At 40.5% G+C, this 13,761-nt stretch overlaps 1 protein-coding gene across 2 annotated transcripts in view; it reads left to right on the top strand.

Annotated features, from left to right (window-relative positions):
• furinb (furin (paired basic amino acid cleaving enzyme) b) overlaps positions 1–10,786 on the top strand; it is a 133,037-nt gene extending 122,251 nt beyond the window's left edge. For both annotated transcript variants that reach the window (XM_041794889.1, XM_041794888.1), the window contains 6 exons: positions 656–759; positions 3,216–3,333; positions 3,608–3,787; positions 5,562–5,689; positions 6,283–6,411; positions 8,321–10,786. In XM_041794889.1, coding sequence (XP_041650823.1) covers positions 656–759; positions 3,216–3,333; positions 3,608–3,787; positions 5,562–5,689; positions 6,283–6,411; positions 8,321–9,027 — 1,366 coding nt within the window. In that variant the 3' untranslated portion in view covers positions 9,028–10,786. The remainder of the gene's footprint in view (positions 1–655; positions 760–3,215; positions 3,334–3,607; positions 3,788–5,561; positions 5,690–6,282; positions 6,412–8,320) is intronic.
• Positions 10,787–13,761: the final 2,975 nt, after the last annotated feature.

Raw genomic sequence — 13,761 nt, 5'->3', positions numbered from 1 at the left:
GTGATGCGCCACAGTGCATTCTGTGTTTCCTTTTCTATCAGCTCTGATGTTGCTCTGAGTGATTCATGGTTTGATTATCTTAACCCACGGAGTAGTTTCTCTTCACTCAAAGACTTCTCTTTCTGATGCTTCTCTGCTGTGACTCCTAATAAAACTCTTTTTTTATTGGGCTCTATTCTGTGGAAGGTGACTCCATCCCCTGAATCCCAGACCTCATTAGAACTATCATTACAGAGAGGTCCACACAGTCCTCTGTGGTGTTGTATTCACTGTTTTACTTCGTTCCCTGACCTTTCAACACAATGGGTTATGATGTAACTTTCATACTGGTGTAATGTGAACCCACACCTTTGTTATGGTTGACTGACACATCCCTCAGGGCGTCCACTACCTCTCAGTGTAATATTTCATAAATGTAGAGCTGTCCTTTCTATACATAAAAAGTGCTAGATCACATTTCAGGTGTCTACAGCCTCTTCCTGACCTTTTTCACATCCCATAGCTCTTCACATTTCCTACTCTGTATTGTCATACAGTTGAGGTCAGCAAAAGCTGACTTTTCATAATGTGCATGATGTAGAGAGTTATACCACCAGCTGTTACATAGCACACAGAGTCAGCCCAGTCACTCTGCTTTCCTCCTGTTTATTTGCAGCATGAACCTGACCTGGAGGGACATGCAGCACCTGGTTGTGAGAACGTCCCAGCCCGGGCGCCTCAGTGCTGGGGATTGGAGGACCAATGGAGTGGGGCGCAGAGGTAGAGGCTGACTAATACACACCAGGCACAGATGGTATCATGAGGGGTTATATATGTGCTTCTATCCCATGTACATAGTGGAGCATTTTGAGCACAGGAGAAGAGTTTGTAAGCAAGTGAATTATTTTGCAGACACTTCATTAGCATGCAGAGAGACGCTTAATTAGAGCAAACAAAAATCTGTCATGTGCAAAGTAAATTTAAGTGAGTGCCTGCTATTATGCACATAATCACATAATAATAACCCCTCTCACTTAGTCTCAAGCTCCCTTATCTGTGCACTCCTTACCTCCTTACTCCTCTGAGACTTGCTCTCCTAACATCTCTATGGGCTCTCTGTTCCTATCCACACTGACAACACATTACTTTAAACCCTATTTCAGCCAGTCAGAAAATGCATTATGATTTGAATTCAAACATAAATCAGAAGCCAAAAGGGAGACGTTTATTATTATATTTTCATTGTGAGAAACCCATGTTTTATTGCATCATATAGACCCCTTGATAAATTGGCATCTTTTTTTTTCCACGTAGCCAATCAAATCATGTAATTTTTTTACCCTAATTGCAGGAAGTTTGTTGGAGTTCCACTGTAGGCAGAGCTGATGGTCACACTGATTAACATCAGCATCAACTGCACAGTAACCAACTTTATCTTTGTCTCTGAAGTCACAATCTAACTCAGCATAAAGGCATGATCACATATCTTGTCCTTGTTTAGCTGCAACAGACTAACTGGCATGTAAACATAGCTTCAAATATGACTTTGGACCTTTTAATGTTGCTGCCATCGTTATTCTGTGAGCCACAGCTTAACTTTGATGATTTATATTTCTCCCGCTGGTTCTCAGCTGACTACTAGAAAGAAAAATACATTTGATATTTCCTTTTCATTTTATCAGCAAGCATCTGACAATAAATATACAACACAATGTTGCTAAATATAAAAGTACAACCAAATAAGAATAGATTGTGGTTCCCAAACTGTCAATCTGGTCAAGTTTTATTGAGTTAATCAATCAGTTCTTTCAAGAAACGGTCTTAATTTGTAAAGCATGGCCCCATTTCAACAAAAAAGCAGGTCAAGACTCTGTATTATTTTTTCATTATTATTTGAAGAGACTCAACATTAATCTATCATGAGCAGAAAACTTAGCAGTGTTTAGCAAGTAACAGAGGCAAAAAAGTTCCTTTTAACAGGCAGGTAGGCAGAACCAGCCATCTTTAGCAACAGTGTTGGGCTTACAGAGAGAGAGATGGAAGAGACAGAAAAACAGGGAAACAACAACAATAAATAAATTCAGATTTATGCGCCCACGCTGTACACGTAGAGTCCGAATGGACTTTGGCAAATGTTATTGTTGTTTTTCTTAAGTCTTACACACTGAGGTTGAAATCATATTGTCTCCTTTTCACGCATCAGTGACCTCAAGCAGCGATAAAAACACTCTCACCATCTCCCGCCCACACACTTAAATGTATCTCCAGGAAATACATCTAGCAGCTAAATAATAATAAATATTCAGTATCAGCTAGAGGTCAGCGTATCAAAACCCGCATTCCTGCAGTTTTCATTGTGATTTAAGATGTTTTTTGATGGTTTGATTTTGATAAAATACTCCAAAGTTGGGGATTCTGCTCTGGCTCTGCTCCCACTGTGTAAGTCAATGAAGCCGTACAACCAAAATATCAAACTTGCCAGAAATACATCTGACCAGTCGGGAGCAGTTAGTCAGGCTGTGGCCAGCCGTCATGTCCCTCTGTACACTGCACGAAAAATGATGGACCACCAGGCTGAAAGGCAGCTGGAAATCACAGTGTATGACCAGGTTTGGGCCTTGTTTACACCTTTAGGACAGCCTTAATGCTTGGTGTGAAGCACCTTGATGTGTTATTAGAGCACTCAGGTCACTCTCAGAGGTAGTCTGGAGGGCATTTGTCCACATTGTTTTAGTAGCGTGAACGTCATGTGTCCTGGACCACATTGCAGACTGGCCCCTTAAGTGATTTGATATGTGGCTACCAGTTGAGAAGTGGGAGAACAATGCTACTTTCCACTAGGCTGAAACAATGACACATTTGATCTTTGAAGCATACAGGTACTTATTTGCATACACTTCTAGCCAGTGAGTTCAAAATGCAAGGTCAGTGGAGACACATTGTTAATGCAAAGTGTGAACAGTCTGATTCAAGTTCTGTTCACTTGTGATCAGATAACTGAATGTTAATACCAGATGTAAACTAGGTCTTAGAGTCACATTAACATTTACAGTTTGACAATGTTAGTTAAAATAATGTTGTGGAAGCTGGTGTCATTAAAAGCAATGCAGTTATGAATAAAAGTATACCTCTAATATCACTGTAAAGACTGGATTATGAACTGACTGTAATTTTAATTTAATTTTAGGTTATCATTTTCATCACCAGCCTGCTTTTCCACCTTTTTCTCTCCACAGTAAGTCACTCCTATGGTTACGGTCTCCTGGATGCAGGTGCGATGGTGGCTATGGCGCAGAACTGGACCACTTTGGGGCCACAGCATCAGTGTGTTCACAGCATGCTGACAGAACCAAGGTTAGAGGGCCAACTCAGACCTCTCTCTCTCTCTCTCTCTCTCTCTCTGTATTTGTGTGTTTGTGCATGTACCACACTGAGTTTTTACTCTCATTACGAGCACTTGCTGTTCTATCATCCAGCTCAGCCTGATGGATGTCACCTCGCCTGGCCCCGAAGCCTGGATGCTCTTGTAGATTTGTAGCACTGTCTTATTGTGTGTGTCCACTTTATACAGCCACACAACATTAACCTCTCTCTCCCCACCTCCTCCTCCTTGTGTCAAAACCTGCAGAGACATTGGGAACAAACTGGTGTTCAGCAAGAGCGTGGATGCCTGCTGGGGGCGACCAGAGTATGTCAGCTCTCTGGAACATGTTCAGGCTCGCCTCACTCTCTCCCACAACCAGAGAGGCAAATTGGCCGTTCATCTCATCAGCCCGCTGGGCACACGCTCCACCCTGCTGTTCCCCAGGTACACTGTAAAACACATCACTACACACAACAACAGTACAGCTTTGAGTGAATCTCTGTCTCTTTCAAAAACACAGTGTGCATGCACGTATGCTTCATTTTGAGCTGAGCACACAAGGTTATAATAGTTTTGGATTTTTCATTATTTTTTGTGTGTGTGTTTCAGTTTGGTTTAAATTAGGTTTTAAATCTGTTTTTTTGTTAGGTTTTTATTTTGAAAAAATTATTTGTTTAACATGAGGTTTTTTTAGTTTTAGTGTTGGTTTCAGTCTTTTTTAGTATTGATGCACTGATTGTAAAAATCAGGCCCGATAAATATCGACCATAACCAATGCTGATGTTTTTTCAGTAACTGTTATTACTGGTTGAATTTTTGTGAATGTTAACCACCTCATTTAAGCCAGGGACCCAATTATATTTTCTTGTTCAACAAAGTATAATTTCATTCTTTATTACTTTAGAGAATAGAAAAATTAAACCGTAGACCTACCCCATAGTCTACTTCTTGGTTGGAAGCATGTTTTTCTCTACAAACATCAGCCTCTCTTCCTTGTTGCAGCTCAGCCCCAGTGGCTGAACCAGCAAGTATGCCCATCAGTGGTGCATCAAGCTGTGCTCACGCATTTTAATGTTCTCATCAAAATAACAGTCCTTGTACCAGGATCTAACAAAGTAGCAGTGCAGAAAAGTGGATCGGACTCTATTTGTTCAAACCTTTTGCTTAGAAGCCTCTATTTGTTTGTTTCTGAACAACATGATCAGCAGCTTTCTCCGTGCATAAAAAGTCATTTCAGGGTTCTGAGGGAATCTCGTGAGCAGCCAATTTGCTGACTTTTCTTGTCAGCTGTTCAGTCGTAGAAAACTATGATAAAGTTTTCAGGCTAACTGCTGTGAAGTTAAAGTTGCAGGGAGATCGTAGTAAACAGTGCATCTTTGGCAAGTGTGCTTTTGTTTGAATAGGTTTTGCACCTTGGAAAACGTAGCCTACTACTCAACCAAGTTGAGACGTCCTGCTGCAGCTTTTTTGGCTTCATTCCCAACTGAAGTTGCACAGCCTGCTCGCACTAGTGGGCAACGGGAGAATTTTTAAAGTGTACCACTATTTTTTCAGACAATTGCAGCCACATCCAAGAATGCCGCGTGCTGCAAACTTGGCAGATCAGGACAGTCAGCTGGAGGGTGTGTGCACATTATGAAGCAGAATTAGTCAAACCAGTGTCTTTCATTGCTTTTGTCGTGTTTTGGCTTTGACTCTCACAACAGCATGCAGTTCAGATTTGGGTTCAACATTTGAAAAAACATCAGCATCTGTCGTCGGCCAATCCGATGAGGGATAACAAGGCAACCTTTTGGCCCATGGAGATTCTCTACTGATGTACTGGTGCATCACTATTTTTCAGGAATATGGGATACTTGTCAGCAGCGAGTCCCAAATGATCCAGAAAAAGTCAATATCATATGATTAAAAAAATCATATACGCTTCTCTTCACTTGTTTTATTTGTTCAGATGTACTATTTGAACACATCTCAAGACCTAAAATTGACCAATCGGAATAGTCCATTTCAGACTTGCTATGCTTGGTCGAACATGTGTTGCTGCTGTCAAAGACTAAAAACTAAGGAGATTTGTCCCTAATTTCATTCTATTTTAGTTAGTTCTGTAAACACTTTTTCAAAGCATCATTTTTATTTTAGTTTCAGTAAACTAAAACGGTTTGACTCCCTTATTTCTGAAACACCTCAGACACTTTAGCTTTGTCCTTTCTTATTTCAGGCCAAACGACTTCTCCTCAGAGGGATTCAACGACTGGGCTTTTATGACCACCCACTCCTGGGATGAGGATCCTCGAGGAGAATGGACACTGGAAATAGAGAACGCATCTCCTAATGGGCGTGATTATGGTAACCCTGCAAATCAACATTAATTGTACAGTCTGCTCACATCCTGTCAAACCTACTCTCATGCCAGCCTTCACGGCCCCCTCATCAGCCTAAGTCCTCTTGCATATTATTCAGGGTTTTTTTCTGAATGTTTTCTCTGCACAGATTTAAATTTTTTGTTCAATTTCTTCTCAAATCTCTGAGATTTAATCACTTTTGGTATCAAGGGAAGCAGTGCTCAGAACAATTCTTCTGTACAAATGTTGTCAGCAGCGTTTCGACGATCAACTTGATTATGTTGAGGATGTTTTTATGTATAACACTTATGGGCTTCCAAAAGGCAGAAATAGCAGCACATTGTGGAGAAGAGTTAACTCATTAAGTTGTAAAGCTTTCCTTTTGTCGTGTTAGGTAGAGAAATGATATAAAAACACATGCCTTCCTCTCTGCTTATGTTGATCCTCCTCCACGGTTGGGTTCAGTCTGCCCTCATCTCTTGTTTCCTTTCCTTCCACCCCCATATCCTTTTCTCACTGAGTTCACACTGTTCCCTCTCTGAGCGGTGTTACATTGATATTCTCCCACTTCTTTCTTCTTCTCTCCTGTCCTCCCAGGTATGCTGAGTCAGTTCACCCTCATCCTGTGGGGCACGGGACCCAGCATCCTCAACCCCTCGGCGTCTGACTTCCCTAGACCGTCAAATAACAGCTGCAAGACATTTGACGCCCAGCAGATCTGTATCGGTGAGATTTTGGTTCAACCAGAGCTTAATCTTTTTTGGCTCAGGCCCACAGTTTGTGTTACGAAAACAGGCTTTTGGTCAGATTGTTTTGGGTATTTCAACTTGTGAAAGCGAATGTTGTGAATACAGATTGCCCATCTTCAAGCCTCTCGTGCATCTGTTTGCACACAGTCGGTGAATATGCACGCTGCCATATGCCATATTAGTTTGAATCAGAGTGTGGGACGTATGGAGGAGCAGCAGGGGAAAATTAAAAACTGCATCACTGCAAGAGGTGCAACGTCTTCAACAACTGCTGAGGAAGATGAGTCCCTTATTGAGAGGCAGATGAGGTCGGATGCTTGTTCTGCTCCAAAGAACACAGACGCTCTCCTCTTAATCATCCCAGACTTCTCCATAATTTATTTACAATATACATTTCAAGTGTTAGCAGAAACATTATTATACAGTGTCCCAGTTTCATATCAACTTCCAAAAAAATTAATTGAAAGATTTCCTAAGAGGACTTTGAAAGACAGAGCTGAAAATGTGCTCCACTTACAACTCATGGCCTTGTTTTAAAAATCGAAACATCTTATTCTGTGTCAAGTGGATGTAAATTATGGGGAAGAATACTATCGACAGAATATAAGGAATAATAATGTAAACAGAGACAATAGATTTTAAGCACATGCTTTGAAAAAAGCCTTTATTTTCAGTGCAGCAGACACACATCTCAACAAAAAAAAGTAAACAAACCTAAAAATGAAGGTGAAATGATCTGATCACAAAGATGCTTTAAAAACTGGCAACCATTTATGGCTGATGGCTACACATTACAAATAGGCTGATCAGTGTTGCTGCAGGTATTTAAAGATATCCAGCAGTGAACTCATAGAAAACTCAATAAGAAAGAAGATGGAGACAGATTAAAGAGACTCTTACAAAGAGAATACATTAAAATCTGCACAATAAACCAGGAACATGGTATCTCTTCTTTTCTTTTAATTTCTTTGTTTTAGATCCTGAGTTGTTTTTATGCACTCATTAGCAGCCCTGCTAGAGTATCCTTTCACAAAAAATAAATAATGTTTTTTTTTTTTTTTTAATCCTGTCTCGATCTTTGTAAATGTTTTAGATGATTGGCCCCCTTTTCTTGAATATATATTTGCTGTTTAAAAACTATGTGAATACCTTTTTGCAGCTTTGTAAAGGCAGATGGGGACCATTTTGAACCTCCCTGAGCAAGTAAAGGCATTTTGATTAACATTTGAGTAGCTCTAAACTTTGATTTCCAAATTTAAGACCAACAAAAGGGGAACTTCTTGTACTGTTTTGCTCAAATAAATTAGTAATTTTGTCTGTTTATTCAAAAAACAATGGCATATGTTGTCAAAAATTTTAATAGTAGATCATAAACACTATTTCTGTAGAAAGATTACAAATAAAAAGTTTTTGTCATCTACTACTTATGTTGACTGTTGTTAGAAAAAATTGGGACACAACTGAAATTGGTTGGTGGCTTTTTTCCAGTGTTCATAGCTTTTACAGAACAGTGATCCAACAAAGTTGATTGATCATTTAAAAAAAAGTGTGGTTTGCGCTGGTTTTGCTCTGTGGGTAGAGTAGGCAACCCTCTGTGGGTAGAGTAGGCAACCATAAACAAAAGCTACAGTCGTCAACACACTGGTCTCAGGATTGTCTCCCAGTCTAGGTGCATGTTTGGTGCATGTCTTCTCCCGCTCTCTCTCCCCATATCTCTCGTCTCTCTCCAGCTGTCCTATTAAAAAAAAAAAAAAGGCAAAAAGCCCCTCCTAAAAACATGCTGCACCCATGTGTAGTACACATTATATACCTTTACATTAAAGTTCTGAATTTCATTGGATTTCCTGACACTAACTTTTCTCTCATTCCTTCATCTCCCTCTCCAGAGTGCAGCCCGGGCTTCTCCCTCTTCCTGCAGGGTTGTGTGAAGATGTGTCCGCCAGGCTTCACCTCAGGCCCACAGCTCCTCAACCTCTCCCTGGAGAACTGGGTGGACCTGTCCTCCGTCCAGGCCTGCCTGCCCTGCAACCCCGCCTGCCTCACCTGCTCTGACACGGGGCCTACAGACTGCCTGTCCTGCCCACCGCACAGCCACTTGGTCCTCACTTCCTGTCTGCACCAGAACCAGGTCCAGAGGAAATCTCCACTACCTGGAGGACTTCAGGGTGACACAGCACAGCTAGAGGAGGAGCCCCTCTCAGCGGCAGACGACAGCGGAGACGCAGCAGAACCTCCGGGGCTCAGCATCCCTCCGTCCACGCCACTGCCAGCCATCGTGGCCGTGCTCAGCTGTGCCTTCATCCTGGCCGCCTTCATCGGGGTCTTCTTCTTGCTGCAGGTGCGCTCAGGTGGCGCTTCTTTGGGCTGGAGGACCAAACTGCCTTCTGTGTACCCTCAGACAAGGGGGGTGCGGGTGGGCTTTGGTTTTGGCTTCGGCCAAGGACAGGAGAGGAAGGCCCGGATATGTTACAGAGGGATCCCCACTGTGTGGGGGGACGAGGACATGATCGCCTACCAGTCTGAATCAGACAGCGAGGAGGTGGACGCTCACAGTGAGAGGACAGCTTTCATCAAGACGCAGAGCTCGATTTAACTGATCCTGAATCTGCTTGATCACCTCAAGAGTTTAGATCTGAGCGTGTGGAGGTGATATACGAAAGAGAATCACACAGAATCAGAAACACAGGCCTTAATGTCCATCTAAAAAGACGTTCAAATATGTCACAGAATCAACCATTTGCTTTTATTTATTTACATGTCATTATTTATCTTTATTTTATTTCAGAAGCATTTTTATGCATCTTTAACTTATTTTAATTTTACGATCTTCCTTCAAAGTTTTATCTTATTTGTTAAATGGATTTTCAGAAATTTGTAACATGCTCTTAAAGTGAAGGTCCTGTTTTTTAGAAATATTTTGGTTAAAATCAAAAGCAGTGGGTAAGATATCCTGATTTCTGACTATACCCCAGGTAAAGGTCAACCTTGAATCCTTCATCTACTACATCTTTCCTAATATGTACCCCAGTCTGAGAGAAAAACACTGCAAGAACTCAAATCCAAGCATATTTATTTGTCTGATTTCTCATCAAAATCATCTCATTACACTTTTTTAAGCCACATTCACTTGACAAGTCTAGATAAACATCTTATTTATAGACATTACAAGCAAAAAAAAGGATTTAATTGCTTTTCAGAAGTGAAACAGGCTGCCACTGCAGCAAACAAATTTACTTGTTACATTTGCTGCATCGGCAGCCAATTTCACTCTTTACAAGCAATCACTGCAGCATTTTTCTGCTCATAATGTCTCAGAATAAGATGTTTATCTGGACTTGTCAGGACAATGTGGCTTATAGTGAGCATAATGAGACATTATGTAGACAAATATACTTTTCAGGGCTTGAGTTTTGCAGCGAGAATGTTTTGTCTCAGAAGCAAATCAGAGCTTAATATGTTGACATGTGAAACTTTGACGATGCATCGCTGACTGCTTGTCAAATATCCTTGGGCACATTTTACAGCAGGTTAAGAAGTGAAAATATTCACTATAATAAGTGAGCTGAAGTTGAAGTGTAAAGTGAGTAAAGTGCATCCCTTTCCAAAATCCACATTCGATTTGACCCTCTTACAAACATCAGTGCAGGAGGAGCTCTAATAAACTGCGTTGTTCTCTTTTATCAGATTCCTGGCAGATTTAAAGGCTAGGGGTTGTGAAGTTGGCACGCTGCTCATTAATAGTAAGAAAACTTTAAATTGAAGATTTCTGCAGCGTACTGGGACGGCATAATAAAACACCCCGCAGGCTGTTTGATAAGGAGGGAGCTGTGGAGGATGCTCACTTTTCAATCATAGCACAGCGGGGATTGCTGCCGCAGCACTGACATATCAGATATATCAGTCACAAAATCTCATTGACTTGTAGCGGGGTAGCTCTGTTTCCACGTCAGATGAAAAAATACTGAACCCAGAGCAGTTCGGTTGACCTTTACAGCATTTTTCTTCTTGCTGGTAAGAAAAAAAGATCATTTTCTCTTCATTTTCCCCCAAGGAGTATTTATTGATTTTGGGGCTTCTCTCCCAGAACGTCTTCATCAGGATAAACCTCTTTCCCTTTTTATTCTCAGCACCATACATTAAAAGACAAACACAGGCTTTATTTCCCATCTCCAGCAGTGTGGCCTCACAGCTGCACATTCTGAATCTAAAGAGCAGAATGGTTACAGAGATTAATACCTGCAGAGATCTTTTCTATCTTTGTTTTATATCCTTTTTTATTTAACTGACAGTGGATGTGAATATTGTGGAGATCAGTTTCATGCTGGAATAAAACAAAAACTGGCTGTTGCATAGACAGGCTTCATGTCTTTACTGCCACGTTTTAAAACTTTTATGTTTTTTAAATCCAGCCTCCTGACTCAAACGGCACCCAGGAGAACAGATGGCTTTTCTCTTCTTCATGGCTGTAAATCATCGTAGCGACTGTGTTTCCTTCACTCCAGGTGTTTTTTCGCTTTATAAGGGTGCCAGCGTTCACATCTTCTCCTCTTCCTGCCAACATTCCTTCAAAAAGTGTATTCCCAGGCTTCAAGAGGGACGGCCCTGTAAAAGTTTAGATGAAAATAAATGGAACAGGTTTGTATGCATGTGGGAAAACAATGCCCGCCAGTCGCAGCTTTGTTCATTAGCAGCTTTCCACAATAACACGCTCTACAGAGGCAGGTAACTGGGTTCATGGGTGAAGGTACATTCACTCTGTGGTCCATAATTAGATCTGCCGGGAGAACTCGCTGCACAATTCAGCACCCTTGTGAAGTGTCAAGCTCTGCATTATAAACGCTGTATGCTGAATGTAAAGGTGTTTGTTAATTGGCTCCTGTAGCAGAGGAAGGTGTTAACTCTGAAAGCCTTTTATCTCCACATTCACACCATTATTACACATTCTTTCACATTGTATGGCCTTTAGCTCGTATTAATTAGCTGTCATGTTCAGCACAATGCTGCCCACTAACATGCCTTGACAACAACAAATATTAGATTAATTTAACAACAACAAATTAGTTCCTCATTAGCTGATTTCATGTTTGGATCAATTGGACACTGAGGTTCCAGTTTAATTATTCCAGCTGCTCAGACATTGTTAGATTGTGACCCAGCTGCCTGTTTGTTCCTCCTTCATGGGAAAATAGAATTGGCAGCAACAGCAGAGTCTGAAAGAAAATGCAGAGGCTGGATGTCCCCGGGGTGCCACCACAGGCTTCATCAACCACCACCACACATACAGGATGGCCTAAGGCAACCCTGATACCACCATCTCTTCTTCTTCTAAGGCTCTTATTCGTGTTTACAGAGCAAGAACAAAGAAACCATTATTTTAATGTTGAACTCTAGTTAAACAGAGTCACTTAAAGCCTTAACATCTCTGACACTCAGGGGCAAACATGGGTGGAACATTTCTGCCGTGTTTATTAATAGAATAAGATTTTTCTAAGTTTGTTATTCATTAGAAGTCTATTATCAAACACAAGGCCACAGTTGGTAATAAAAAAATAGATAAAGCTAAGTGTATAATACGTTTTAAAATCAGGACCCTTTGAAGCTTCAGTGCCCATCTCATCAAGACTCATAAAAGTGACTGCTCCCTCACTCCTCTCCCTTTTTTCTAGAGCTCCCTCCTTCCTTCACCTGCTTCCTCATGAAAGCATATCGATGCTGCATTGATCTCTGGAAGTCACAGATAACTGAACTCTTCTGCCAGTGAATTCAGTAGCTGTATCTGAAATTGCCATGGCTGAATCACAGGTAACAAAATACGTTGTCACTGAGGCCGGGCAATAAATCGAGATTTAGATTAAATTGCTATTTAGGCTTCTGCAGTTTTCAAACCTCAGGAGGTGCAATTTTTCTTTTAGCTGAAATGTGTCAGAATACCAGGGCTGTACGGCAGCACAGGGGTTAGCGCTGTTGCCTCACAGCAAGAAGGTCCCTGGTTCACTTCCCGGTCAGGGCCTTTCTGTGCAGAGTTTGCATGTTCTCCTCATGCATGCATGGATTCTCTCCAGGTACTCCAGCTTCCTCCCACCACCTAAAACATGCTCATTAGGTTAATTGGTGACTATAAAATTGGCCATGAGTCAATTTATATGTCAGCCCTTCAATTGTCTGGCGACCAGTCCAGGGTGTACCCCGCCTCTCACCCAGTGACAGCTGGGATAGGCGCAACCCCAAACTGGATAAGCGGTATAGAAAATGGATAGAGTCAGAATACTAGTTTAACACATATTTTGCATAGAGACGTTTTACTTTGCACATCATTCAAACATTCAAGTGTTAGTTATTCAGAAAAAGATGGCAACAAATCCTTCTTTATTTTTGTATATTTCTTTTCTTATTGAAAGGGAAAATATCATTAAAAAAAAAAGATCATTTCCTTCAAAATAATAATAATATGCATTATGAGTCTGAATAATAACAATTTTTTTATTTTTATTTTTCAAAAATATTTCAGCCCTATTTTATAATCAATCTAATTTTGTGTTGGCCATAATATTTATTGCTTGTGTTTGGTAAAATAAATAAATAAAATAAAAATGAGGAACTAAAAAGAAAAAATGCATATTAAAATGCAATATTGGAGAAAAATGGTATTTTGATTTTTTTGCATATTATTCAGCTCTATTTGTCACAAAACAAAATTTGCAATTATGAGAAAACTGAACTTATGAACATATAACAAATAGCATAGTGTAAACAAATAGTGTTTTGCCTGGAATAGAAAATAAAGCCATGAAACTGTTGAAGCCTCCTTTTGACCTACAAATGCAAAGACGCATCACAAACAACAACGTTTTCCACATTATTAAGCAAATGACATTTTTCTCTTATTTTCCAAAATATTTATGCAAATAACAGTCAGAGTATTTTTCAAGTCATCAGCCACCAGAGCATAATTCAAATGTTTTTGAACAAACTTCACAATGATAACATTATTTTTTTTTTTAAATAAAAACCTCAAAATACACTGTTCCACATTATTAAGCAGGCCACAGGTTTCCAGCAAAATGGGAAAGAAAAAGGATCTCTCTGCTGCCGAAAAGTGTCAAATAGTGTAATGCCGTGGACAAGGAATGAAAACATTATATATTTCACGACAAATTAATCGTGATCAAAGCACTGTGAAGAAATTTGTGGCTGATTCAGAGAACAGACGTGTTCGTGTAGATAACGGCATAATGAGGAAGGTTTCTGCTTGACAAATTCGTCAGATTAAGAGAGCAGCTGCTAAAATACCCTACAAAGCAGCAAACAAGTATTTGAAGCTGCTGGT

The sequence above is a fragment of the Cheilinus undulatus genome, linkage group 9 (genome assembly GCF_018320785.1).
Source record: "Cheilinus undulatus linkage group 9, ASM1832078v1, whole genome shotgun sequence".
NCBI classification, from domain to species: domain Eukaryota; kingdom Metazoa; phylum Chordata; class Actinopteri; order Labriformes; family Labridae; genus Cheilinus; species Cheilinus undulatus.
The sequence above is the reverse complement of the archived record's forward strand: the minus strand, read 5'-3'. Positions and strand labels throughout refer to the sequence as shown.